At 40.6% G+C, this 25,777-nt stretch overlaps 2 protein-coding genes across 2 annotated transcripts; one reads left to right on the top strand and one right to left on the bottom strand.

Annotated features, from left to right (window-relative positions):
- Positions 1–2,428: 2,428 nt before the first annotated feature.
- On the bottom strand, positions 2,429–23,579 carry API5 (apoptosis inhibitor 5). Its single transcript, XM_060764560.2, has 14 exons — positions 23,357–23,579; positions 19,228–19,389; positions 18,512–18,605; positions 17,553–17,618; positions 17,120–17,271; positions 15,548–15,754; positions 14,485–14,589; positions 13,684–13,773; positions 12,820–13,001; positions 12,439–12,532; positions 10,992–11,048; positions 10,601–10,677; positions 9,900–10,036; positions 2,429–4,358 (listed from the first exon to the last, which is right to left on the bottom strand). Exons 1-14 carry the CDS (start codon positions 23,423–23,425, stop codon positions 4,279–4,281), a joined length of 1,572 nt encoding a protein of 523 aa, XP_060620543.1. The 5' UTR covers positions 23,426–23,579; the 3' UTR covers positions 2,429–4,278.
- Positions 23,424–24,711, top strand: LOC137096860 (golgin subfamily A member 6-like protein 24). The gene is made up of 2 exons (XM_067467113.1): positions 23,424–23,612; positions 23,644–24,711. Exons 1-2 carry the CDS (start codon positions 23,424–23,426, stop codon positions 24,709–24,711), a joined length of 1,257 nt encoding a protein of 418 aa, XP_067323214.1.
- The last annotated feature ends 1,066 nt before the right edge of the window (positions 24,712–25,777 follow it).

Genomic DNA, 25,777 nt, shown 5'->3' with positions numbered 1-25,777 from the left:
AGCTGGGTTTAAAGACAAAAAAGACGCCAGCTGGGATTCTTTAACGGAGAAGCGTGGCGGTTACGTGTTGATTTAAGGCAGGCATGGGCAAACTCCATGTATTTTGGACTTCAACTCCCACAAATTCCTAACAGCCGATAAGCTTCTGTTAGGAATTGTGGAAGTCCAATACACCTGGAGGGCCGAAGTTTGCCCGTTCCTGATTAAAGGTGAGAAAGCAGTTTCCTTGGGGATCGGAAATGGCGGGCTGTGGCAGTCTATTCCATTTCCTATGTCTATGTGCACAAAGCAGAGAAGGAGAAATGCTGGGTCACGCAGAGGGGAGAGGACAATGTGGCAAAGGGGGCGTGGTCTCTGCGAAACTAGGCGTGGCTTGCTGTGGGCGGTGGGGAATAGGAGCGCTGTGATTGGCGGGATAGTAAGGGACCGAGGAAGCGGCTCGGTTTAAAGCCCCCCTCACGTGACGCGCTGCGGCAGCAACCAATCGCGAGCTTCCTGCCGCTTTCACTTGAAGGTGATTGGAGGTGGCGCGTCTCTTGATGTTGTGAATGGAGAGACTCTCAGTGGTTGTTGCTGCAGCCGCGCGCGCAGAAATAAGGCCCCATCTAATTACTTTTTGGACTACAATTCTCAACTCTGCCAGCAAAGGAGATTCTGGCAGGTGCATTATTTTGATACTCAGATCCACAAATTAAAGCTTTTCAAATCAAGATTCTTTCTCCCTGTTCTCTTTTTATACAGAGTTGGAATATTCAACGTTTAATAATATTTTTAATTGATGTTTTTTGAAATCTAGACATGACAAAAGTCGTTTTACTTAGAACTAAAATAACAAAGTGAACTTTTCTTTCTCCCATCCTTTTCTCTAAAGTTAAACTTTGACAGTATTAGGCATGGTTTTTTTTTTTCCGTGTCAGGAGTGACTTGAGAAATTGCAAGTCACTTCTGGTGTGAGAGAATTGGCCGTCTGCCCAGATGTTTTGATGTTTTATCATCCTTATGGGAGGCTTCTCTCTTGTCCCCGCGTGAGGAGCTGGAGCTGACAGAGGGAGCTCATCCACGCTCTCCCTGGATTCGAACCTGCGACCTGTCGGTCTTCAGTCCTGCCGGCACAGGGGTTTAACCCACTGCGCCACTGGAGGCTCCTCATTAGGCATGTGAACTACTGAAATAACTGTTTTTAAAATAAATAGGCAGCAAATTTAGTGCAGACAAGGGTTCTTTCTCCCACTCTGGATATTCCAGATATATAAACTCCACTTGCCTAGTTTTCAACAGACCTCACAACCTCTGAGGATGCCTGCCATAGATGCAGGCCAAATGTCAGGAGAGAATGCTTCTGGAACATGGTCATACAGCCTGGAAAACTCACAACAACCCAGTGATTCCAGCCATGAAAGCCTTCAACAACGCAATCTGTCCACACTTTGTATACCTTTTACTGCTGAGCTGTTAGGGTCTTTGGACTGTAATAAAGTTTTGATTGGTTGATTATATATGAGGTGGGAAAGAGGAATGGGAGTGATTCAATGTGTTTGATTTCTCTCTGTGTGATTTAGATGATTTATTAGATGATTTATTTTGAGTTTGTATTGTCCTAGGTTCAAAAGGCATGAAATTGTTGCCGCTCTGAGTCCCTCAGAGAAAGGGAGGTGCACAAAACAAAAATAAAATAAACATATGTAAAACATCTTGATTGAAAAAGGTACAACTATGGAAAGTGAGATTAGTAAACTGAAAATCAATTTTGTGAAATACAGATGATTGTTATTTATGAATACATTTAACCAGAATGTGAGAGTAAACCATGAAAGCTGTTTCAGAGGCAGGTTAAGAAAGCATTTCTTTATACATAGAAAAAAGTATAAATAGCTCAGATTTGTTATTTAAAAGGCCTCCTATTCAATCACTGCAACGTGCAGGCAGGACTGGAAGAAATTCCTGTCTGAAATCTGAGGATCTACTGTTAATCACTGTGGACATTATTAACTGGATGAAACAATGCTCTTATGATCACTTTTATCACAAGGGGAGGTAATTGTAGTTCCCTTTCATCATGTCCAGTTCATTAAGTACACATGACTGCATTCTTTATTTTTGATGTCCAGCTACAATGTTGATTTAGTGAGAAAGAATCACAGCCCTGTTTGAGTCCACAGGAAGAAAAAATTGCACATTTCCTTTCGATGAGCTTTGCCTTTTCTAATCACTACAAAAACAACAGACTAGAAATACATTCGACTAGTGAACTCAGTACAAAAACGCCATTACACAACCAGACTCTTAATAGGTGAATTTGAGCACTCTTTACGTCCACATCATCTCATGAGAGCATCCCAGCACTGCTGACATGGACACATTCTAAAATGCATGTATTATATAGATGTTCAGAGTATTGTGTAAAAGAAACAAACCAATCACAAGCCACTAACAAAATTACAAAATGGATTTATTGCAGAGGAATAAGGGAATTTACAAATAAAAGGAAGAAGTTAGTAGATGTCTCCAAAATAATTCACTGCATCTGCAACACAAAATGATATTCAGCTATTTCTATGGACAATCTGCACATTATTTGTGAGTAGAAATATTTGAAGTCAACTTGTAGATCAAGGGACCCTTCCCAACAGCTATTCATGCACATTGATTAAACACTTTTAAAAACTAAGCTTACACATCCTTAGGGAAAGTTCCCTCAAACGGCCTTAATAGCCAAAACAAGAAAACATTATGCATCAATTTACAAGAAAACTATTGAATTATATTTTAAACTGGGCATTTTCTATGGCAAAAGCTTAATGGGGAAATTAAATCCCATTCAGTTAGAATTATTTCTCCTTCTATCACTTTATTTATGGGCAGTTTTAGAATTGTCTTTTTTTTAAAAATAAAAAGCAAATGTGAACTGACCCCCTTTTCAACTAATTTGTTCATAAACTTGTTTTACTAGACAAAGCTTCTGCTACTTACAAGAACTATGTAGTTATACATTTTTAAAGGTTAGATTTCTGTTCAGTTCGTAAACAAATAGTTACATATTGAGGGCATGTCTGAAATACCCTATCTACAAAGATTTGGTGTGCAAGATGGCCACCAACGTTCTAATGAAACTATATGGACAAGGGGAAGTAATTTAAATAAAGCTGAAAGTTGGGCCATTTTAGATATTTCTGTAGTGGTAGGGATTTTTTTCCCTATCCTGTATTATTGAAATTAATATTCTATAATGCTCACCCCTCCTTTAAAAAAAGGAACAAGAAATAAATGGTAAACTTTGAAAAAGGACACACTACATTCTTTTAAATAACATTTCTGAAATGCTCATTTGAAAGATCTCATCATTACACAGATTTCACAGTATTTGAAATCTTTACAATGTACAGCTGAGATGTCATTTTAAGTGTCTAATATCATGTTTAATATTTATAGTCACAACTACTGAACTCAAAAAATGCTGCTGCTAAACTGATGCAAAATGATAAGTAACAGTTGGAGAGTTGTTTTTTCCTATTTCATATCCAAAGAACTGTAATAGTATCACACACTTGGTCTTGGGGATGTATGTGTAGCAGTTTTAGTATTTTGTGTATGTGCATGCACACAACCATTTAAAGAACACTAAAAAGCTATTTGGAAAAATGTATTACAATACATGGAGAAGAGCAAGATGTGGATTTAAATTCACTTTCATATTCACCTTACAATGAACAAATTTATGGAACGAGAAGAGTATTTTATATCCATGCTTTATTCTTTGAAAACTGAGGATTTTTTTCATCATTGATGCTATTACTGACCTTCTGCTCATTACCACTCTTCTCCATCTATTGCAAAAACGATTTTGTCTGGAGAAAGGCTGCTACTGATTTGAAATTCAATTCTTCTCTCCATTATTTTGAATCTGAATATTATACATTATGGAGTCCACTTTGTACTAGCTGCATTTAAAGATGAATGTAATATTTCTACTGAAACTGCATCCAATGGAACACCCATGCTTTTCCTGAATAAACCCTGATGCTTAAAAATAAAGTCAAAATGCCAGCTGTTAAACATCCAAAAATACAGTTGTTGCTTCACTGTAGGTGAGCTTGTAGTCCGTTAGAAAAGTAGATCATACATACAAAGGTATAAGAACATTTATATCAGTCTTCTGTGGAAGGCAGTCCTTTTCAACAGCAGCACCTTCTAGGCAACTCTTCAAACTTTAAAAGATGTTTCAGCCTGAGTGGCTTTGGAAAAGTGCCACTACACTCACCACACTGAGTGCCACTGGTTTCAGTAGATTCTTCCACGGCTGCGATTTCCACGTCCGCCCCATCCTCTCCCTCTTCCACCACGGAAGCCACCTCTTTGCTCTGAAGACAAAGGGAAACCAGATGTTTGTTTCCCAAGCAGATTGTGCATATATTTAAAATATATGTAGTAAAGCAAGAAGCACCATGAGTTTGTCCTTTGAAAAACAAATTAAACCAAAATCGAAAAAAAAAATCCAATACATTTGGCAGGAAGAACTCATATTTCGGGATTATGGCCATAATCACTATGTTCGAGGACTTACTGAATGCTTCACTTCTGTACTTTACGGGGACTGATATTATACACAACCACTATTTTTGTAGCTTGCTGGGTTTTATAGTATATTTTACATTAATAGGGGTTTTATTGCTGTTTTAAGTACAATTGGGTAAATTTTATTATTATTAATGTTTACATTTCCGTATTTTGTTGCACTATTGAGTACTTGCTGTCAGCTACCCCGAGTCCCTTTGGGGAGATGGTGGTGGGATACAAATAAAGTATTATTATAATTATTCATATTCTAAAATTTCTCCATGTAATATACATAAGGACATAATTAACATTTTTCTTCAACTGTAAGACACCCTAATTTCAGTATTACCACAACTACCAACAACAATAAATAAGGTACACCTGCAATTCTAAGTTGTACCCCATTTTTGAAGCATTTATAGAGGGAGAAAGTATGTCTTAGAATTGAAGAAATACAGTATGTGGAATGACTCTAATAAGAATCAGATCAGCTTCCAACACAGAGAACTGATCATTTTAATTTTTGATAGTTTAGTTACTCTTCAACTTTTGTGTGCTGTGAACATTTAACTATGTTTCTTTTAACTGTTGTAAGCCACTTTATGTCCTGAATTGAGAAAAATATAGGACATGGTAATAGTAACAGCAATAGTAATAACAACTCTGCATCTTGTACTCTTGCCACTCAAAAATTGTTACATCAAAACTCTGATATAACATTTAATTGCTGTTGCATACTAATAAAATCCTTAAAATCTGGCTAATATGTTTCCCAAAATAAAACTGATGGCATTAATGACACATAAGAGCTACATTTGTATGTCAGTAATATTTTTTTGCAACCATAACAAGAAATATTTGGTCTTTCTAAAAGAAGAAGCTGCATACTGTCTAGCAATTTTTCTTTATTAAAAAGATGAAGGGTAGAAAGTTGTACTCGCTCCTAGTGACTTGTCTAATGTTTTTTCATTTTATCTGAATTCAATAATTTAAATCAATTCTTTTGTTAGTCTCTAAGATATCTATGTATACTGTCCCTGATACCATTGACTGGTGAAAGGGGCAGGGGAGGAAGTGGGCTGGAGCCTGTGAAGAACAATGAGGAGGGGAGGGGGGATAAAGAAAACCAAAGCAACTGGCAAGAAAAAACGCCAACATTCCAAACAGCTGGTGAACCGGAGACTAAGACCTTGGTCATGAACTGCGGCACAGAGGAGGGGAGGTGTTCCACTAGCCGAGGGGCCCCCATAGAGGTCGTGGTGGGAAGGAGGAGATGCGGGAAAAGGAGACCTCAAATTCGGCTAAATTCGGACCATTTATCCACATTAACAATTCCAAATCGGTCTCCTAAGGTAAATTGGTGTAACCAGGTGAGCGGACCCTCTGGACTGAAGGTGGTGCTGTTGAATGCCAGATCTGTCACCGGAAAAACGACCTGGATCCAGGACCTAATCCTGGACGAGCGGGCAGATCTGGCGTGCATCACGGAGACCTGGCTGGATGAAGCTGGAGGAGTAAATCTGACCCAGCTTTGTCCTCCAGGCTTCTCCGTGCAGCACCAACCGAGATCCGGAGGGCGGGGAGGCGGGGTCGCAGTGGTCTATAGAGATTCCATCCATCTGACCAGGTGCCCCATCCCGCAGACCACAAATTTTGAATGCGTCTACCTGAGGGTGGGTGACCGGGACAGAATAGGGATTCTGCTAGTGTACCGTCCACCTCGCTGCACTACAGTCTCCCTACCTGAGCTAGCGGGGGTGGTCTCGAGCCTGGCGTTGGAGTCTCAACAGCTCCTTGTGCTGGGAGACTTCAATATCCATGCCGAGGCGACCCTCACAGGTGCGGCTCAGGACTTCATGTCTGCCATGGCAACCATGGGGCTGTCCCAACAAATATCTGGCCCCACCCAGTGCTGGACACACATTGGACTTGGTTTTCTGCCAGGGATGGGAACAGGGTGGCGGTGTGGAGGAGTTGTCCATCTCTCCGTTGCCATGGACCGACCACTTCCTGATCAGATTTAGGCTCACTGCGCCCCCTAACCTCTGCAAAGGTGGAGGACCCATTAAGATGGTCCGCCCCAGGAGGCTTATGGATCCGAATGGATTCCTGACGGCTCTTGGGGATTTTCCCGCCACCTCGGTAGGTGACCATGTCGAAGCCTTGGTCGCTCTCTGGAATGGGGAGATGGCCAGGGCTATTGACATGATTGCTCCGGAACGTCCCCTCTCAAGTAGCCGAGCTAAACCAGCCCCTTGGTTTACTGAGGAGCTGGCAGTGATGAAGCGAAGGAAGAGGGAACTAGAGAGCGTGTGGCGCTCAGATCCGAGCGAGTCAAATCGAGCACGGTTTGTGTCCTTTCTTAGGGCATATGCCGCGGCAATAAAGGCCGCAAAGAAAACCTTCTTTGCGGCCACTATTGCGTCTGCAAAGAACCGTCCGGCGGAGTTGTTTCGGATTGTCAGAGGTCTTTTAACTCCCGCCACCTCAGGCGGGAGCCCTGACAATTCGGTCACGCGCTGTGAAGCATTTGCTCGGTTCTTTGCAGACAAAGTCGCCTTGATCCGTTCTGAGCTGGACGCCCCGTTAAATGCAGTCTTCGAGGATGTAACAAGAGCACCTGCTTGTCCTATCTTGATGGATTCTTTTCAGTTTGTGAAACCCGAGGATGTGGACAAGATACTTGGAGGAATGAGGACCACCACGTCCATCCTAGACCCCTGCCCATCCTGGCTTCTAAGGGAGGCCAGAGGGGGATTGGCTGAGTGGGTAACAGTGGTGGTGAATGCCTCCCTTCGGGAAGGCAAGATTCCAGCGAGCCTAAAACAGGCTATTATAAAGCCGCTGTTGAAGAAACCATCACTGGACCCCACTAAATTGGACAACTTTCGGCCTGTTTCCAATCTCCCCTTCTTGGGCAAAGTCATGGAAAGCGTGGTGGCCTCACAACTCCAGGTATTCTTGAGAGACACGGATTATCTGGATCCGGCACAGTCTGGTTTCAGACCGGGACATGGTACCGAGACGGTCTTGGTCGCCTTAGTGGATGATCTGCGCCGGGAGCTAGACAGGGGGAGTGTGTCCCTGTTGGTGCTCCTGGACCTCTCAGCGGCCTTCGATACCGTCGTCCACGGTATCCTTCTGGGGCGCCTTGCGGAAATGGGCCTTGGGGGCATTGCTTTGCAGTGGCTCCAGTCATTCCTGGAGGGCCGCACCCAGAAGGTGTTATTGGGGGACTCCTGTTCTACACCACAACCTTTGACTTGTGGGGTTCCACAGGGTTCCATACTGTCCCCCATGCTGTTTAATATCTACATGAAGCCGCTGGGTGAGATCATCCAGAGTTTCGGGGTGCGGTGTCATCTGTACGCAGATGATGTCCAACTCTGTCACTCCTTCCCACCTGCTACTAAGGAGGCTGTCGAGGTCCTGAACCGGTGCCTGGCCGCTGTAACGGTCTGGATGAGGGCGAACAAACTGAAATTAAATCCAGACAAGACAGAGGTACTCCTGGTCAGTCGCAAGGCCGAACGGGGTATAGGGTTACAGCCTGTGCTGGATGGGGTCGCACTCCCCTTGAAGGCGCAGGTTCGCAGCTTGGGTGTGACCTTGGACTCATCGTTGAGCCTGGATCCCCAGGTGTCAGCGGTGACCAGGGGAGCATTTGCACAGCTCAGGCTCGTGCGCCAGCTGCGCCCGTATCTCGGGAAGTCTGACTTGGCCACGGTGGTACACGCTCTGGTCACATCCCGCCTTGACTACTGCAACGCTCTCTACGTGGGGCTGCCCTTGAAGACGGCCCGGAAGCTTCAGCTGGTTCAGCGCGCGGCAGCCATGTTACTAACTGGAGCGGGGGGCAGGGAGCATACAACGCCCTTGTTGTCCCAGCTCCATTGGCTGCCGATTTGCTACCGGACCCAATTTAAGGTGCTGGTTTTGGCCTACAAAGCCCTAAACGGTTCCGGCCCAAAATACCTTTCGGACCGCATCTTGGCCTACGAGCCCACAAGGACCTTGAGATCGTCTGGGGAGGCCCTTCTCTCGATCCCGCTTGCCTCACAGGCACGTCTGGCGGGGACGAGGGAGAGGGCCTTCTCGGTGGTGGCCCACCGGCTGTGGAACACTCTCCCTGCAGACATCAGACAGGCGCCCTCCCTCATGTCCTTCCGAAAAAGCCTCAAGACATGGCTGTTCGAGAAGGCATTTAATTAAGTGCTATAACAATGTGGTAAAGATGACTGGAATGGAACAAGGAATATGAGATTGGTTATGATTCCACTATGAGACGAAGCGGATTTTTAGTGTAGTTTTGTAATTGTTATGTAGTTTATATGTTGTTGTAATTGCCTTCTTGTAAACTGTCCTTTATATGTGTGTACACCGCCATGAGTCGCCCTAAAGGGCTGAGAATGGCGGTTAATAAATGCATCAAATAAATAAATAAATAATAAATAAGTCAGCTAAAAGTGGATAAAAATTGAGTCAGTTTGCTTTGTGCTATGGTACAAAGAGAGAGAGAGAGAGAGAGAGAGAAACCCTAGAGAGCATTCAATGAAAATGCCTAAGAAAAAAGGAAGCATTTCTCAAAACACTGGGAAAACGGGCTTTCATTAGACAGTAGAACACCATCCTTCCACCATCTTCACTTATGAGGATTTCATACTAAGGGATATATAGCAGACAGAATACGAGCACAAGAAAGCTTATTTCAGGCAGAGCTAAGCTGCAATATCCAGAAATATATTTCAGGGTATCCAAATATTCTGTTTCTTATCATATTTGTCTTTTCTTAAGGTGATGTGAATAAAATTTAAGGTAAGAACTGCACTAGACGAATCTAAAAGTAAATTCTGAAGTGACTGAAGAAAGACTTACCATTATTGGACATTTATAGAAAAGTCATAATCTGGCAATACTATGAAAAATTAGCAAGGGAGGTAGAAAATGCAAATCAACAATATGGATATAAGTTAAAAAAAATATTCAAGGAGCTATTAAATGCTAATCAAGGTGGTCAGTTGAAACATTCACACCTAGCTCCAGCAGACAAAAGTCCTTTGTCCCACCCTGGTCATTCCACAGATATATATAAACCCATTTTCCTACTTCCAACAGACCTCACTACCTCTGAGGATGCTTGCCATAGATGCAGGCGAAACGTCAGGAGAAAATGCCTCTAGAACATGGCCATATAGCCTGGAAAAACCTACAACAACCCAGTGATTCCGGCCATGAAAGCCTTCAACAATACATTCAAGGAATAGCCTGGCAATTGATATTGTATGACAATGAGTAATCTTTAAGATCTTCTTCCTGTTCCAAACAAGACATCTATTAAAACGCACCATAAGAAAAGTTGCCCAAATTGCTGCTGTATTTTCCACTGGGTGGATTATAAATCTGTCTGGCATCCCTTTTTGGTCCTGCTGGAGCCTTCTTTGCGGGCAAGTCTGAAGTGGTGTCTTCACTGGCTCTTTTTTGCCTTGAGAGAAAACGATAAAAATAATAAAATAATGATCACAAACCCATTATTTTCACTTGTTCTACTGGAAAGCAACATGTACATTTCATGGCACTGTATTAGTAAACAACAACAGCAAGAATATTGTTTGCTCAAACTTGGAAATGGACTAAGGCACCAAATGAAAGAATAGATTGCTAACGTTGCTGAGTCAGCTTAAATGGTCAAATTAAAGTGAATAAACAGACTGAAGACATTTTGAAAGAGTGGAAGCAAATCAATATAGAGCCAGAGGCAACTGATAGTATTGATGAGGTAAGAATTATTTATTTTGCTGAAGTGCATTAGTAAATATGAAATATTGTATTTTGCCTCTTGTTCTGCTGAACTACTGTATTTAGACTGCCAAGGTAAAGACACAGCATGAGTGGATTTGGACACTGGTATCCATTTCACCCTAACAATTTCAACATGCTGCTTTTTAGTTACCTTGACAATGAAGCCTAACATGACATTAAACAAGATTCAATGGAATGGTCAGAATAAACAATTATAGATATAGTTCAAAAGCACTTCCCTACTTACCCAGCTTCAGCTTTCTGTACAGGTTTCCAAGAGAGTGTAACTGTACTTTTGTATGAAGGAGGGATATGGAAGAGATCCTAAAGATAAAATGAGAGGATTATATTTTCTGTCAAAACTGAGTATAAATTAGAAGGATTTAATACATTTGAAAAAATATAGTTGTAAGTTTTTCACATTTCCTGAAAACAAATTTCTTGGAACCATAAAACAAGATTTCCCAGAAATAACATATTTAAAAAGAAACAAGCTGGAATTTATCCTTTTTAGAAACTTTGCTTGTTCGCCCTATCATCTGTAGTCTGCTAAGCACTAGATAAAGATTAAGAAAATAATAAAACTTGTTTTAGAACTACTGCCACAAGACGTACTATCAAAAATAGAGGTAACTCACCTTGATTAAAACATTGATGTTATTAGTAATTTTCAGTGCAACCACTTTAATTTTGTTCTGCAAAAAGAAAAATATTGTTTATTTTTCAAGTTAAACTCTTTTAAAAGCGATATTTAATATATTTGTAGGCCTCCCCTAAGAAGCAACTACAGGTTATCCCCCCAAATTGTATAAATCCATAACAGTTTATAATTCAGGATTTTGTTTTTGTATATCCTGAGACACTGCCTTAAAGACTATGTAATTCAGTTCTTGCTACTTTCAAAGTTGTTCTTTTCAATTTTTTGAAGTGATGTAAGCAATGCACTTTTTTCCTATTTCCAACAAAACAGAAATGGATTTCTAAAAATACCAGATACATGCCATTCATATTCAATTAATCTCATTGTCTAGATGTCCTGGGAGGGACCCTTCTGTAAACAGGAGTTCTCTAGGATGAAGAAACATGGACATAACAAAAGACCTGTGCTGAAGAAAGAGAGCAGGGTGGCATTTTCTGCATGTTTATTTATTTATTGTATTTCTATCCCGCCCTATCTCACCCTCAAGAGGGGGAACTCAGAGCAGGTGACAGCTTGGCACAATTCGATGTCATATCAAAACATAAACATAACTATAAATACATTAACATTAAATCATTACACATAAAACAATCACATAAATACAATTAAAACGGGATTTAAAACAGCAATTAAAACAACTGGCTATCATGCATCCAATCACAACTCTAAACCTATGCAGGCACTTATGGCTGGAGGGAGCATTTCAGAATTTTGCCACTCTTCCTTCTGTATACTTTAGAAATTCATCTCAAATTCCTTCTCCAAACAGATTTTCAAATGGGACAGGGGATCCAAGGCACTCCACCCAATATAGATATGAACCAAGTTTGATTATGAACTAAGCATTATTAACTTAATACACACATAGGGTGAGTATACTGTAGTAGTAATAATAATAATAATAATATATTGTAATGAAGACATCCGTTGGTTTACATATCATTCTAAAATGGTTTGCTGATAACTGCTAGAACAAAAATCAATTATACTGAAACTGTACTTGTGGGTTAAACCTACTTGTACACATCAGAGATCGATCTCTAGCTTGCCTTAGCTTGTTATGTGCTCCGAGAAAGAATCGGTGCAGCACCTACTTTCACACTCCCAAATCTGCCAGGATGTTCAACAGTGTTATCTCCAGTTTCTTTAATTTTTGTCATGTTATATTGATCAGTGAGATTTGGTTACAACAAGTCAGTTTCAGAACAGGCCAATTTTCAGACAGCGTTTATTACACTAATGAAAGCCCAATGCACTATGAAAACTTGAGAGTCAGAGAACGAGAGATAAATTATATTTTTTTATGGTAGAGGTGTTGTATACATGAATGGAACTAAGTTTTGTACCAATTCCTCCTGTATTTTAAATGTGTGATAATATCATACCTCTTCTGTCTTTAATGCTTCTCCTGTCTTGCCTTGGAGTGCCAAACGAAGTTGACGGATGTAAACTTGCAGTCCTCTGGCAAAATACTGTAACCTAACAAAAGCAGTTGGATATTAAGTTATGTAAAAACATGCACTGAAATCAAGGTGAAATTTCTTAAAAGTAGAATAAAAAAGGTGCCTGTTGCCAACATTTAACCAACCGACTTTTGACCCATTAGAAAAATGGGAAAGAAAATTCTCTCTCCTCCTCTAATGAAATTAGTTTACCTATTAGCCTTCAGAGGAAAAAGAGCACAATTCTGTAGCTATACTTCGGTTAGTGCTATTCAGTTGAAATCTGGCCAGGAGTAATTACTTCATTTAAAAAAAACACACAACCTGATTTTAAAATCTTTCACTTTCTCTGTGTTCAGCTTTGCAGTCAGGAAGTCTGGAAGCTTTCGTCCCAATTGATGAAAGCTGTATAATAAGCATTCCACATAGCTGAACTGCAGTTTGGGTTCTTCACTGCCAGCATTCTCCCCATTCTCTGCTTCTTCTGGAGGAAGAGGCATGTACTCCTGTAAAAAACAAACAGGTGATTCTTATATCCATATGCTTTGAAGTCAGGTGCTATCAGCATCATGATGATACCCAGATCTATATTTTCTGTTTAATTGATGCAGAGGAGGCTGTAGAAGTGCCTAACTGCTATCTTGATGCAGTAAAGGACTGGGGTTGGATAAAGAGACTGAGGCCTAATCTAGACAAAACAGAAAGGCTGCTGGTAGATAGGAAGATCAATTTGGGATTGGGATCACAAGCTTTTATGAAAGGGGTTGCTCTTCCCCTGAAAGATCAGGTTCACAATAGCACCGACTAAGGCAATAGCAGCTGCTGTCTAACAACAATTTGAGTGAAACACAATTTACCTACTCAGCCACAGTATGTGAAGCATTGCAGTTCAATATGAAAGTAAAAAAACCCCACACATTTTATCATCTCTAAGCTGCCATTCAACATATATCTGTTTTGCTATTCTCAGAAGACCAAAGCCTATGAATCCTAACATGTTTTGTTATTAAATACAGAGAAGATCTGCTATATAATATCAGTAAAACAATTATATTATATGACACATCTAAGTTCACTTTCAATTTATTTCAGTCATAGTAGGCACTGTTCAATTGCTGAAATACTAAACACACAATCTAAGCTGCAATGATGTCGGATTTATATCATTTAAGCTAACAATCTTCTTACCAATAATTTATCAAAAAGCTTTTTTAAATTTGATTCCAGCTTTTCCATGTCACCACAGAAGGAACTCATCTCAGCAAGCAGTTTCAGTACCTGGAGATGGGGGAAAAACACAAAGACCATTTTTGGAAAATTAGAAATTGCAACTTTCTAAATAGTTTTAATATAGAGTGGATTCTAAAAGGAAAACAAAAAGAGAATTGGCTTGTTACTGGATATAACATTTTTGGAAGATTGCAATTTTTTAAAAGATAGATAGGACCTGTATCTCTTAAATATTTATTTCACATATTTATACCCCGCTCTTCTCACCCTAAAAGGGGATACAGGGCGTCCTTACAGCATGCAGCAATTTGATGCCAATACATATAAAAATAAACAAATTCAATTAAAACCATATAATTAAACATTAATTATTAAAACATCAATAAAAATCACATAATCCAGATCTGTCCAATTGTCAATTCCATTAGTCTGTTATCCTTATTGCACTATTTACTAGTTGAATGCTTGGTTCCATAGCCATGCCTTAAATAGGTTCTAAACTTGAGACAAGGCAGCAAAAAGACCATCTGGTCCAACCTCTTGCTATCTAAATATTCCTGACAGACAGCCCTCCAACCTCTGTATAAAAACAACCAAAGAAGGGATTCCGTTCCCTTTATAAAAAAGGAGTGAGCGAAATAAGGAAGCTTCATAGTAATACTTATCCAAAATAGTATTAAATTGCTTCCTGCATTCACTTAGCATAGTAAGAAGTGTAGTTAACCAGTGTTCTAGTCATTACATTTCAAGTTAGCTTACCTCTAACTGGATATCAAGGCCTTCAACAGGGGTGGTCAGAGAACTCAAATTTGGCAACACATGCTCACAGAAGTAAGTGACAAATCTTGTGGAGTGAACATTTTTCTGTGGGATATTAAAAATAATTAATTTTCCCATGCTTTTTTGCACAATTTCAATCCAATCAATAGAAGCTAGCATTAGAGATTCTGATAACTGGACGAACTTGTGATATATCTTAACAAAGATAAACATGCCCCTGATTTTTTTAATGAAAGAAACACCAGTAAAGCTTTAAGAATACAACATTCTCAGACAAACAAGAGTATTATATAAATGCAGCTATAGTATTTTCAGTCAGTCGTTCGCCTACACAATTGATCAAATCACTTCAGATGTGCAGGTTATTAATACACAGGCATACTTATATTTGGAAGAGACTGGGTACACTATTATTAAATGATAAAACAATTCCTCCCATGGACATGTGTACATGTGAGCAGATATAAAACACCTGTTTATTGGTACTTTCCTAATATCTGAGTTTCCTGAACAAAGAGTTGCACAAATGAGGATAAATATAACCTTCATCTTTGAGAACTGCTTGAAAATATTTATATTAATATCAGGAAAAAGTGAGCCCTTACTCTAATAGTAAAAGAACCTTCTAACAGGCTTGATTACTCTGGTCCATGAAATTATATGTTATCTCTATCATGTCACAAGAATTTTTATTGTCTTTGCTATGATATGAAACAAAATATATACCCTTTGGAAAATCTTGATATCCTTATCTTGTTCCAATATAAGTAAGAACCAGAACTTTTAGTATAGTTGTACCACTTCTACTTAACCAACAAGACTGCAACATTTTAAATGTTCTAAAATAACAGGGAAAAGGAATAACAAATGCTTGGCTATTTTTATTGAGACTAGCTTAGGTACTAGGTGTTGCCAAGGTATACATTTCCTAATGGGACCATTAATAAAATTGTAAAGCTAACAGTGAGTATTTCTAATAAATAGCATTAGAAAATGGATACTTGGGCAACACCGGGTACATAAGTTATAGGTATATACTTACTGAGAATAGTGGGACAGCTTGACGGGTACACTGCAAAAGTCTGTCCACACAATCAGGGTCAGATGGATTGAAGGTCTGTTCAAGGTCAGCTTGTTCAGCCACTAGTTCAACTAGCTGCTGCCGCCCACTCACTGTCTGCAGGCTTTTTAATCCAGATAGTATTTTCATGAATAAAACAAACTCTTCACCAGTTACATCCTCAAGAACCTAAAGAAACAAAAACAAAGAAGGGGAAATTGAAAATATTGTGTAATCACACTAATGGAAATGAGTAGAAAAAATTGTATATTTTCCCCCTTATATATGAAAATTAATTTATTTTTAAAGTGAATTTCAGCATACAAACTGCTATTTACTTCAGCCCAAAACTTCCTTAAGATTTTGGTTCAGAACAATTTCTACCAAGGTGATTTCTGCGCAGAGATTTGAATATTGGTACCTATGTCCATTCCAGTCGTTTATTATCATATATCACATTGAGCCTGATTGTTCTTATAAATTGAAATAATCTTTTTTTATATCCCACTTTCTGTCAAGAAAAACACTCAAGGCAGTTTAATTGACCATAATGGAATTAAGTCAGGGTAAGAAAGCATGCTTTAGAAACAGAGAATGGCTATCCAAACATCCTACTGCTGCAACATAACAATGTTCAAGTTGCATTACACAAAGTAGTAGCAAATACAAATGTGACCATAATTACAATATGTTTATTAGAACTATTTAATTTATTTATTTGCTGCATTTTTATCCCACTCTATCTCAACCTCAAAGGGGACTCAGAGCGGCTTGAATGAATGGAAAACATTTTTTCTATATATCATTGAGGATCACTGGGAAAAATCAATCAGGTTCTGCATCCAGCCATAAGTGACTCAGTAGTATTAAGTAACACACACTTTCTACCACTCCACCTCTACTCCCATTCATGAAATCCATTCATGAAATCATACCAAGGACTTGAGCTAAAACATCTCAAAAGGAATAATCAAAGTCACCAGATTTCTTTTAAATCAAGAGCCAAATTTGATAATGCTGTCATTGAACAAAAGAGCATCAGAGGAAGACTGAAGCATAAAGCCACTAAACTGCAGCTCATGAACTGTTTCAATTTTATTGTCTTTTGTTCAAATTTAAATATTGATTGGTATCCAATTAAGCTTGATGAATGAACACATCATATAAGTGGAATGATGAGAGAAAGATGTTTTTCTTCTCCACTGTTCTCTGCATGTTCTCAAAATCTTCTTCAGAGAGCTGAGTGGTTCTCTACACCCATTGGGGAAAATGGGAAGAGGAGCAAACAAAAAATTATACTAAGTGTAGATTCATTCACATGCCATTGGACATTGACCAGTTTTCTCATCACATGACATGTACAAATTGGTCTACTGCCATAAACCTGTGCTATCATCTACAATCATTTTTTTGTGAATGGTTGTTGTCAGTAGCAGTTGTCTTTATTACAACACCTCCTTTAATTTTGCAGTTTATAATCCTAATTATAAACACAAATCCATAATAGACTGGCACAAAATTCCCTCTATAATTTAACTAAATTAATATGCTTACCTTCTTTGATTCTGTCAGTATGAGCTCTTCTACTTCTTTTGTTAACACTTCTTCAGGTAATGTTTTGAGTTTTGTGGAGAGGAATTTGATTGCTCTTTCTCGCACAATATCTTCGCCTTGGAGTATTTGACTGAATAAGCCACCCAATGTTCCTTAAATAAATTAACAACATATTATTTCTTTTCCAGTCCAATACAACACAGTAGAAAAATCCAATTGATTCCAACAGATCTGCATTATACTCTCCAATACTGGTTGCACCACTGAACCGTTATCATTTATTCATTTAAATATTATCCATTTATTGTTTGCATTGCTAAACATATTTTCTCTGTATCCTCTTAAAGACCCTAAATTATGTATTTTTTCACAACTAAAAGTATATAAAACGCTAACATTATAAAATATGTCAGGGTAAAAATGACTGCTTTACCTTTAGCATCCATCTTAAATATGCTTAGCAAAGCATTGTTTACCAAGTTGAATTCTGCAGAATCATCTAGGGAAAAGAAGAAGAAAACAAAGAATCAAAAATCTTTATATCTAAAACAAAACCAAATACAGCTAAATCAGAATATTCTGGGCTGAATGTCTGTTCTCATTTCTGTAATCATGAAAATGAGGTATTAAATTATTCTTATCTTATTATTGAGAGCCAGTGTGGTCTTCTGGTTTGAGGGTTGGACCACGATATTGGGAGACTGGGCTTTGAATTACTACTTGGCAATGGAAAACTATTTGGTGACCTTGCGTAATTCATACTCTCTTACTCTCAGAGGAAGCTATATGGCTATAATAACCCCTAATCATAAAGATACCATCTTTTAGTGGGTTTTAAATAATGTTCTTAACAAAGAAGAAATAAACCATTTTCCATGTTTCTTTTAAAGAAACTGAAGACAACATGGCCAAAAGATTCAATTTCTTCCATCCATAGGGAGAAATGTGAATAAGACCTAGTTGTCCCAAACTTTAACAAGGCAAAGTCAGCACTTTAACACAAGCAAACACAAATGCTGTCCTATAGTTAAAAGCTCTGCAAGTACATGTCCAGGGCCACATTAGCTACACCTTTGAAATGTTATTTAAGGATAGTTAAGAACCAGAACTGTCACCAACAGTTCTCAGATGATATAAATTGGTGATCATTAATCTTGTCCCTAATACTAAATATTAGGGCCATCTAATAAATGACCATCACAGCACACGACACAAATGGCCAAGAAAAAGGGATCAGGTAAAAATGAAGGACATAAAGTCTTTTAAAATGCATGCTGGCAAAGAAAACAGAAGTAGATTAAAGCGACAAGGGCACCCAGAGCAATCAATATTTATCTTTGCTTTGATTATAACTTTCAAACTGAGTACAAATGCAAGCACCAATTTTTCTACCTGATTGCAGAAGCTGAGTGAGGATGTCAGCTACCCTTGGAAGATTGTCACCTGTAGCAAATTGGGGTAATTCCTTAATTGCTTGTCGTCGGATCTGTAAACACAATAAAGCACACACACACTTATTCAACAACTAAAGAAATGAATTAAATATTATTCTTGCTGTATGATATTCTGAAAAAACAGATGGGGGAGTCACATCTGTCTTTTTAGCTAAACGCAATGTATGAGTTATATATCAGTACTACTCATTTACTATATGCTTAATTCACATAAAGAGCAAAAAATAACTCTGCTACTCATGTAAGGATTTTCAAAATCCTTCTTAGTGCACTCTTTTTCATTAAGGTCATAAAAGCTGCAGATTTTCAAGACCTCAAGGAAAATGTCACCAAAAGTAATTGGGTGATTTACACAGTGTTTGGGTGGTCATTTCTACTCTTAGCACCTTATATGTGTGGGCAGGGGAGAAAAATGTGGTTCCACAGAGAGACATTAGTTCAAATAAAAGATATTCATTGTGAAATATGACAATGCAACAGGAATATGATAGATGCCATAGCTGCTACTCCTGCTACTGATTTAAGACTTTTGTATGAAGAATGTTTTTAATTTTAATATTTTCAGATGGGAAAAAGCATTAAATCAAAGAAGGAATGGGATACAAGTGTTAAGCCCTTGTATAGCAACTGACGAGAAAGAAAAAGGGCACTTACAGAAACATCTTCATCCTCACAAAGGTCCAATTGGGCATTTATAGCTGAATCTGCCAGCTCAGGAAAATGTTTGAAGAACTTTGGAATAAACTGTGCTGCTAATCTCTTCTCTTTGGCACCTCCCTTGACACCATCCAAAATCACTTGATAGGCATCTTTGTGCTAGAAGAGAAAACATATGTTATTTGCTTTATATAGTTTAAGGATGCAGAATGTTTAAGTCACCACTGAAAACTCAGAATATAGCTATAAGGATGAATGAAACTAATAATAATGCCTGACTGTAAAGAACATATTTGTAGTTGTTAATATGGATTTGGTATCCATTATGCTTAGACTGGAAGTATCTGAACATCTGTACTTACATATATGTATATAAGGAGATATCTTGGAGATGGGTCCCAAGTTTAAACATGAAATCCTTTTATATTTCATATACACCTTATATGCATAGCCTGGCAGTAATTTTATACTATATTTTTAAATGAGTGCATGAAACAAAGCTTGCTCATATCAAAATATCAGAAGCATCAGTCACTCATATGGTCAATTTTAGATTTTGGGAGTTTTTTTCAGATTCAGAATTTCAGATAAGAGGCGTATAAAACATGATCCCCCAAATGACACAAATTCACAAGGGATCTGGGTAATCAATACCCTCTAAGGCAACAAATTTGAGAAAAATCAAAACCTTTTCCATGTAGAAATGGGCAGTACTACATATTTCAATGCAACCCAACTCTGGGTTATCTGAGGTCCAGGTGGTGCTGAATAATGTCATATTTCATAGAAATGACATTTGAAATGCATAACAATCCAGGGCTCTAGCATCCATACTTGGCACAATTCAAGGTATTGGCTTATGAACAATGAGGTGTGTCATCGAGAAATAGTGTTTCTCTATTTACAGCCCCCCTTCAAAATTAAAAGACCACCATCCTCCATGTGCTATATAAACACCCAGAGATGCATATCTCCAAACTATGCAACTGCTTTCCCCTTCACTTCAATTGATGGGCATATTATTTAATCTAATAAATAATTAAATAATTCTTGCAGTTTTCATTTTTGTGGATTTAAAAATAATAATTGATACTTTAAGCATGCTTTAAGTCTTACGCTACCTGTCCCAAGACTGCTGGATTATAAATGCATGCAAGAAAGGGGCCCTTCTTATAATCCAGAGACTGTTACAGAAAACATTTGTTAAAATACATGAGGAATGTAAATTAAAGCAACTTGTCTTGTGGCAAAGATTAATTTGGTAGCCTTTAAGGCACCAAAAGCACTTTACTTCTTTCTGCTACAGCTCACTATTATGACTATATCTCTGGAGACTGGAAATTAACACAACTTGTAATGCTAGAAACTTCAGCAGCATGAGTCCTCATGGGTGGCAACAGGCTCAATGAAAGGACACATTCTAGCCTCTTCTCTAGCAACAGCAGCCTAAAACAACAGGAAGATTCCAGGCAGCAAGATTTTTCTGCTACGTAACACACCTAAATAAATCCGAGACATATGTATATCATTTTTTTCTGGTGCAAAGAAGCCTAATAAAGAAAAATATGGAACATAATCTTTACGTGAAGTCTATAATTTTACATACAAGCTTTGCAAGCTTAATTCAGAGGGTAATGTATTGTATTATGTTATGAGGATGTACATAGACTGCTCATACCTCAAAAACCAATATTACAGATGAGACAAAAATGGAAGAATTGTGAAGTGTGCCATTTCTTACAGCAGCAGAAAGAAATTCACTTTTTAAATTTAAGATTTAATTATAAGTCAAATTTCAATGTACCTTAGGAAGCTTTGGATACAAACCAAATCATGGTATGTATCTAAAACATGGCATTGCACTGAGAACACATCTGCAAAGAAGTTACCCAAGAGGGAGTTGTTAGTTGAGGACATGGGTTTGGGGGGGATCCAAAGATCCATCTATGTTGTTGCTGGTATAAATTCTGCCATGTAAAATGCACCTAGAGCTGGTTTTCATTCCTACAGATAACATAGTATTGCATTTAAAAATGAGCAAGGCACACAGTAGATTATGGCAACCCTCTTACAGGATTTCCTTGCCAAGATTTGTTCAGAAGAGGCTTGCCACTGCCTTCTCGGGAGGATGAGAAAGGCCGACTTGTCCGAGCTCAACCAGAGGCTTTCATGCCAGAAGAAAACCCCAGTCTTTGTCCAAACCGTTAGACACTTGCATTCCTGTGGACAGTGTGCCATTGCACTTAATTCAGGAATAAGACATCTTGAACCAAGCAGATCTCTCATTGGCTACAACATGCACACCTTTGCTGATGACTCCCAAATATATTTCTCCATGCCTTCAAAAACAGCTTGAGATAAGGATAGCATATCTCCTCTGAATGAATGCCTGGAGGAGATAATGGGCTGGATGAGAAAAAATAAGTTAAAACTGAATCCAGACAAAACAGAGGAGCGTGCCATCAAAGGTCCTCATCTGGGGATGGAGGTTTGTCAACTAGTTCTAGATAGGGTTACACTCCCCCTGAAAGACTGTGTTTGCAGTTTGGGAGTACTCCTGGATCTGTCTCTCCAAATGTCAGTCCAGGTAGATGCGATAAGTCAGAACTGCCGTCAGCTTCATCTGCTACACCAGCTGCACCCCTTTCTAGATTTGGAGGCCCTGAAGATGCTAATGCACACACTGGTAACCTCAAGGTTCGACTTCTGCAATGCACTTTACATTGGGCTACCCTTGTACCAAGATTGGAAACTCTAGGTAAAGGTTTTCCCCTGACATTAAGTCCAGTCGTGTCCAACTCTGGGGTGTGGTGCTCATCTCCATTTCTAAGCCGAAGAGCCGGCGTTGTCCATATACATCTCCAAGGTCATGTGGCCAGCATGACTGCATGGAATGCGGTTACCTTCCCACCGGAGTGGTACCTATTGATCTACTCACATTTGCATGTTTTCAAACTGCTAGAATGGCAGAAACTGGAGCTAACAGTGGAAGCTCACGCAGTTTGTCGGAATCGAACCTGCGACCTTTCAATCAACTAGCTCAGCAGCTCAGCGCTTTAACCCACTGTGCCACCAGGAGGTCTTCGGAAATTCTAGTTGGTTCAAAATATGGCAGCCAGATTGGTTACAGGAAGATCTAAGAGTCAGCATATTATACGTATCCTAAAATCACTCCACTGCCTGCCAATTAGTTTCCAAGCAAAGCACAAAGTGTTGGTTTTGACTTTCAAAGCCTAACATGGTTTGGATCCAGGTTATCTAAAGGACTGCCTTCTCCCACCCAATCCACCCTACACACTTAGGTCCTCTGGGGGGAGGCTACACCAATTAGCCAGAACCTGACTGGCAACCACCACCCAGAGGACCTTTTCATGGGTAGCATTAAGGCTGTGGGGCTACCGATCAGCTGTCAGAATTTAAGGCACAAGTGAAGACCCGTCTCTTCCAGCAGGCCTACCCAGTCTTTAAATATAAACATGCATTTTAATGCATGTCCTTTGTTTAATCTTTGTTTTGTCTGTTTTAATATGTATTTCATATTGGCGTGTAACTTTTATGGAGGTACATTTTAGTTTGTATATTTGTAGCGTTTTTGCTGTGTTTATGTATTTTAATTGCTTTGTAACCCGCCTTCAGTCATGAGAAGAGGCGGGTATGAATAAAAAAAAATATTATTGGCAAAGAGCGAAAAGGCTTTCTAATGTAAATGCAGCGATACAATTCCAAACTCTTTTGGGCGTTTGTAGAAGCGGTCGAGAATTCACACCAATAACCCTGGATGCAAAATCTAGCGTCGACCTTGGCTCCCAACACATGAAAGAGCAGAATACACTTCATAAGCGAGCCCGGGAACCGAGGGAGGCGTGGAAAGAGCTTCCAGAAGTCCCCCCCGCAAAACAGACTTCCCACTGAGCAAACCAGAGGCCTCAGAGAGGCACCGAGGCCTGCCAGGGCTAAATGGGGGAGAGGATCCGAGCCCGGCTCCCTTCATCGCGAGTCCGCAAGGCCCCTAGCTAAGGCCTTTTGCTCCCTCGTTCTCCTTCCCCACTCCCCTCGCCCGAAGACGGGGCCCAGGTGCCTGGAGCTCCGGGCTGAGCCACCCGGCAGGCCCTGCGCCCTTCCCCACCTCGGCCGCGGTCTCCTTGGCGTCGGCTAAGATGCCGTAGTTGCGGTACAGCTCCTCCACGGTGGGCATGGCGGCGGCGAGGGCTGCGCTTCCTCCTCCTGCTCAGGCCTGCCAAACCCTCGGCTTCTGCGAAAGCGACAGCAACAGAGACGACAACGACAACAGCTTTCCTTCACCACCCCCACCGCGAACGGAAGCGCCGTGTCAAGCCGCGCAGGCTTATCGCAACATCCGGCGCCGGGGAAGCAGGCCGCGCGTGCCCCACAGCGACCCCTGTCGGCGCGGAGGGCGAGCTGCAGCTGGAGAGTTGGCGGGGACAGTGGCAGCACCAGAAGAAGCAGGAGCAGCAGAAGCAGCAGCAGCAGCAGAAGAAGCAGAAGCAGCACCAGAAGAAGAAGCAGAAGCAGCACCAGAAGAAGAAGAAGCAGCAGAAGAAGCAGAAGCAGCAGCAGCAGAAGAAGAAGCAGAAGCAGCACCAAAAGAAGCAGCAGTGGAAGCAGCACCAGAAAAAGCAGCACCAGAAGAAGAAGCAGAAGCAGCAGCACCAGAAGAAGCAGGAGTGGAAACAGCAGCAGCAGCAGAAGAAGAAGCAGAAGCAGCACCATAAGAAGCAGGAGCGGAAGCAGCAGCAGCAGAAGAAGCAGAAGCAGCACCAGAAGAAGCAGGAGCAGCAGAAGAAGAAGCAGAAGCAGCACCAGAAGAAGCAGGAGTGGAAGCAGCAGCACCAGAAGAAGCAGGAGCAGCAGAAGAAGAAGCAGAAGCAGCACCAGAAGAAACAGGAGCGGAAGCAGCAGCAGAAGAAGAAGCAGAAGCAGCACCAGAAGAAGCAGGAGCAGCAGCAGAAGAAGCAGAAGCAGCACCAGAAGAAGCAGGAGCGGAAGCAGCAGCAGAAGAAGAAGCAGAAGCAGCACCAGAAGAAGCAGGAGCAGCAGAAGAAGAAGCAGAAGCAGCACCATAAGAAGCAGGAGCGGAAGCAGCAGCAGCAGAAGAAGCAGAAGCAGCACCAGAAGAAGCAGGAGCAGCAGAAGAAGAAGCGGAACCAGCACCAGAAGAAGCAGGAGCGGAAGCAGCAGCAGCAGAAGAAGCAGAAGCAGCACCAGAAGAAGCAGGAGCAGCAGAAGAAGAAGCAGAAGCAGCACCAGAAGAAGCAGGAGCGGAAGCAGCAGCACCAGAAGAAGCAGGAGCAGCAGAAGAAGAAGCAGAAGCAGCACCAGAAGAAGCAGGAGCGGAAGCAGCAGCAGCAGAAGAAGCAGGAGCAGCAGCAGAAGAAGCAGGAGCAGCAGCAGAAGCAGCAGCAGCAGGAGCAGCTGCTGCTGCTGCGTATTCATATATTTATCGTGTTGGAAGGGAATTGAAAATACAGTTATAACTTATAAAAAACCACAAACAAAGTTTTAAAACCCTTGGCATTACACTAGATTTCCTTTGACCAGAAGCTGGCCACTTGGAGTGCCTCTGGTGTCGTTGTAAGGAGGTCCTCCATTGTGCATGTGGTAGGGCTCAGACCGCATTGTAGTAAGTGGTCTGTGGTCTGCTCTTCTCCACACTCGCATGCTGTGGACTCCACTTTGTGGCCCCATTTCTGAGGATTGGTTCTGCATCTTGTGGTGCCAGAGTGCAGGCTGTTCAGCGCTTTCCAAGCTGCCCAGTCTTATGTGTACCCAGGAGGGAATCATATTTGGTATCAGCTATGGATTGAGGTTCTGGGTTCAAGCCTGTCACTTTTGGACTCTCACCTGCTGAGGTGTTCCTGCGAGTATCTCTGTAAATCTTAGGAAGCTATTTCTTGATTTAAGGTGTTGGCGTGCTGGCTGATATCCGAACAGAGAATGGACTGGAGATTTCACTTCCTTGGTCCTTTCATTATTGGCTGCTGCTGCAAGATATCTGCCCTTGTGCTTTGCTACTCTGCTGGTGAATACGCATGCCTAGCATGGAATACATGGCACCACATTAAAACAGTGGATGTGACTCTTAATGAGACATGGCGCATTATCACAGGATGTCTACACCCCACACCGATGGAAAAATTATACTGTTTCGCTGGTATTGCATCACCTGACATCTGTTGGGATGTAGCAGCCAGTAATGAAAGGACCAAGGCAATGGTCCAGTCCATCCCTTGTTCAGATATCAGCCAGCACGCCAAAGTCTTAAATCAAGAAACAGCTTCCTAAGACTGAGAAAGATACTTGCATGGACACCTCAACAAGTAAGAATCCAAAAGTGGCAGGTTAAAACAAAGCACTTTAATTAGTGGGTGAGGCCAGATGAGAAACTCCCTCCTGGGCAGGCACACAGAAGAGTGGATGACCTGGAACATGCTAAACAGACTGCGCTCTGGCACCACTAGATGCAGAGCTAACAGAGTTTGGAGTATTTTGGATTTTGCAATTCCCAATAAGGAATGTCCAACCCTTA

This window comes from Anolis sagrei, chromosome 1 (assembly GCF_037176765.1).
Source record: "Anolis sagrei isolate rAnoSag1 chromosome 1, rAnoSag1.mat, whole genome shotgun sequence".
NCBI lineage: Eukaryota > Metazoa > Chordata > Lepidosauria > Squamata > Dactyloidae > Anolis > Anolis sagrei.
This window is presented reverse-complemented; position numbering and strand designations above follow the sequence as displayed.